This window comes from Buceros rhinoceros, unplaced genomic scaffold (assembly GCF_000710305.1).
Source record: "Buceros rhinoceros silvestris isolate BGI_N320 unplaced genomic scaffold, ASM71030v1 scaffold30260, whole genome shotgun sequence".
Classification (NCBI taxonomy): domain Eukaryota; kingdom Metazoa; phylum Chordata; class Aves; order Bucerotiformes; family Bucerotidae; genus Buceros; species Buceros rhinoceros.
The window spans coordinates 483-2,835 of record NW_010388329.1 but is presented as its reverse complement, the minus strand read 5'-3'; the positions used below and the strand labels follow the sequence as shown (position 1 = coordinate 2,835).

Sequence of the window (2,353 nt, the reverse complement as noted above, 5' to 3'; positions counted from 1 at the left end):
ATCTCACACAAGCCGTGGTGACGGACGGGGTGCTGGTGACGGACAGGCCACCCAGCTTCAGCCTTTGCTCTGCTTCGTGGGGTTTTACCTCGTCTTTCGCCTTGATCAGCAGCTCCAGCTCCTCCAGGGTTTGGCTCAGCTCTTCCTTGTTGTTCTCGCTGGGGGAATCGTGAGCGCCCTGTGACTCCAGCTCTGCTACCTGCACGGGAGGAGGCACAGGGAAACGGCGCTCGCAGATACCACATCACCAACCATCGTTCTGCCGTGTTTTGGCTTCCTCGCCAACCCAACCGCACTCCCACCAGGGCAGCAGCTCCTGCCCTGGGGCTGTTGGGAACAAATCCCCTCCTTCTGCTCTGCCTAGATCACACACAGAAACTCGCTGTGGCGAAACTCGGTCTAGAGACTCTGGCCCTGCTTTCTGCTGTACCTCCAGCACGCCTGCCTGGTGGACATGAAGCCCACGAGCCCGAAGCGGCGGCTGGACCCAGCTCCATGTCCATCCCGGGCAGAGCTTGCTGAGGTCAGGGGAGTTACTGCAGCTCCACCACCACAGAGCTGGCAGGAAGGGTTTTCCCAAGCGTGCTCCCCACTCCTGAAAAATTCAGCCCAGTGGCTTGGATTATTCATGAAGAAGATTCATCTTAAAAGCTCATCCGAAGGTCTGCAGCCGCTCCTGCTGAGGGCCAACCTCTCCCAGGGCCCGCGCTGAGCTCTGCCGGAGCTGCTCCAGTCATGGAGACTCGCACGTCCGCAGGGCTCGGAGCCTGGTGTGACACCTCCCCACCAGCGGGACAACACTGGCCGGACTGGTTCTCCACCAGAGTCCACGGGAACGGTGGTGGGGAGCTGTCAGGCGCGGGGCATCACGGCCAGACCCAACCAGCTCCGGTCCCAGCGTGCTCTGGTTTGGGGACAATAACTGAGCTGTGTTAGACCCCGGGCAGGCTGCTGCTGCAGGGGAGAAAATTCGTTCCATGCAGCTTTTTTAGCGCCCGACTCCAGCGCTGAGCGTTAGCCGGGGGCACAGCAAATGCTGGGACACAGGGTTTGCTGCGCGGACCAGCCACCCCGCAGCCGTCGAGAGCCAGCGGCTGTGAATTGCCATAAATCCCTGCTCCCTCGAGAGAAACGGCTTTAAGCCTTCTCCAGGCTCCAGAGCCTTTCCCAGCCAAACCCCAGCCGCCTAAAACCCTTTCCCGAGTGTTCCGCAGCCCTTCCCTCCCCACAAACCCGGCCGTGTGACGGTCACTCCTCTGTGTCACCGTTATCTGTGACCTCGCTGACACGAGGCAGGTCAAAAGATCCTATTCTTCCACCCGAACAAGGGCTCCTCTGTACTGCGCCGCCCGGGCTCGTCGTGTCGCAGCTCGGATTTGAGCTAATTATAGCAGAGAGAGCAATCTCCATCCTTCCTGTCAGCAGCCAGAAGATTCCCCGATGCCCAGCTCGGGCGGCACCGGCCTCGCTCTGCACTGCTGGCAGCTGAAAATCTGCTGAGCAGCTTCCACAGAGCCTTTGCCTCTGGTTCCCCCCTTCCCCACGGGGACTCGGCACACTCCCCTGCTCCGCAGAGAACAGGAGCTCTTGTGAGAGCTCCCTAGTTACGTGGCCTTATTCCTTGACATGTTTTCCCTGCCAGGCTCGTGCAGCATTCTGGATTTCCACCCCGTCTCCTGCCGACACCCAGGGAAATCCCTGGGAGCTCGGGGTCAAGGGCACCACCTGGCTCTGGGACGGGGCTTCCTCTGACCTGCTCTGCAAGGGCCCTCCCGCGCTCACCCGCTGCCGCAGCGTCTCCGTCTCCTCCTGGTAAGCAGCCAGCTGCTTCTTCCACTGGTCCACGTTGGCGTTGGCTTCATGGAGAGCAGCCACCAGCTTGTTGTTGTTGTCCTGGAGGCTGAAGAATTCGGCCTCCCACTGGACCTCACTCACCGAACTGCGTGAGAGAACAGGGAAGTGGGCAGGGAGCGTGAGAGAGGCTCAGCACGGAGGTTTCTCCGCCGGCGCTAACGCGCACCAAAGCCCCCGTTCACTTCCCAAATTTAAACACTCCTTCCAGCCCTGAATCTGCATCGCTTTCCTATTATCCCTGGATAATATTTGACTTGGAGGCCGTGTGTGGCAGTAACGGGGTGGGGTGGGGGGAGGTGCAGCTACTCTAAGGGAGCTTTGCAATGTGGGACCATTTTTTTTAAATCTTTGTTAGAGCCGAGTTCGCTTCGCACACCCCCAGCCCCAGCCCCGGCTCAGGAGGAGGGAGCAGAGGACACGCGCTTTTGATTTAAAAATACTCTCGGTGTTCAGCTGCGGCTCGACGGCAGCCACGGGGCAGCGCCCGGCCCGAGTCCCT

At 60.3% G+C, this 2,353-nt stretch overlaps 1 protein-coding gene across 1 annotated transcript in view; it reads right to left on the bottom strand.

Annotated features, from left to right (window-relative positions):
- Positions 1–1,939, bottom strand: part of LOC104501763 (homer protein homolog 3-like) — a gene marked incomplete at its 5' end in the record, with an annotated part of 4,375 nt that extends 2,436 nt beyond the window's left edge. The window contains 2 exons of the mRNA XM_010145634.1: positions 89–199; positions 1,783–1,939. Coding sequence (XP_010143936.1) covers positions 89–199; positions 1,783–1,939 — 268 coding nt within the window. The remainder of the gene's footprint in view (positions 1–88; positions 200–1,782) is intronic.
- Between the last annotated feature and the right edge of the window lie 414 nt (positions 1,940–2,353).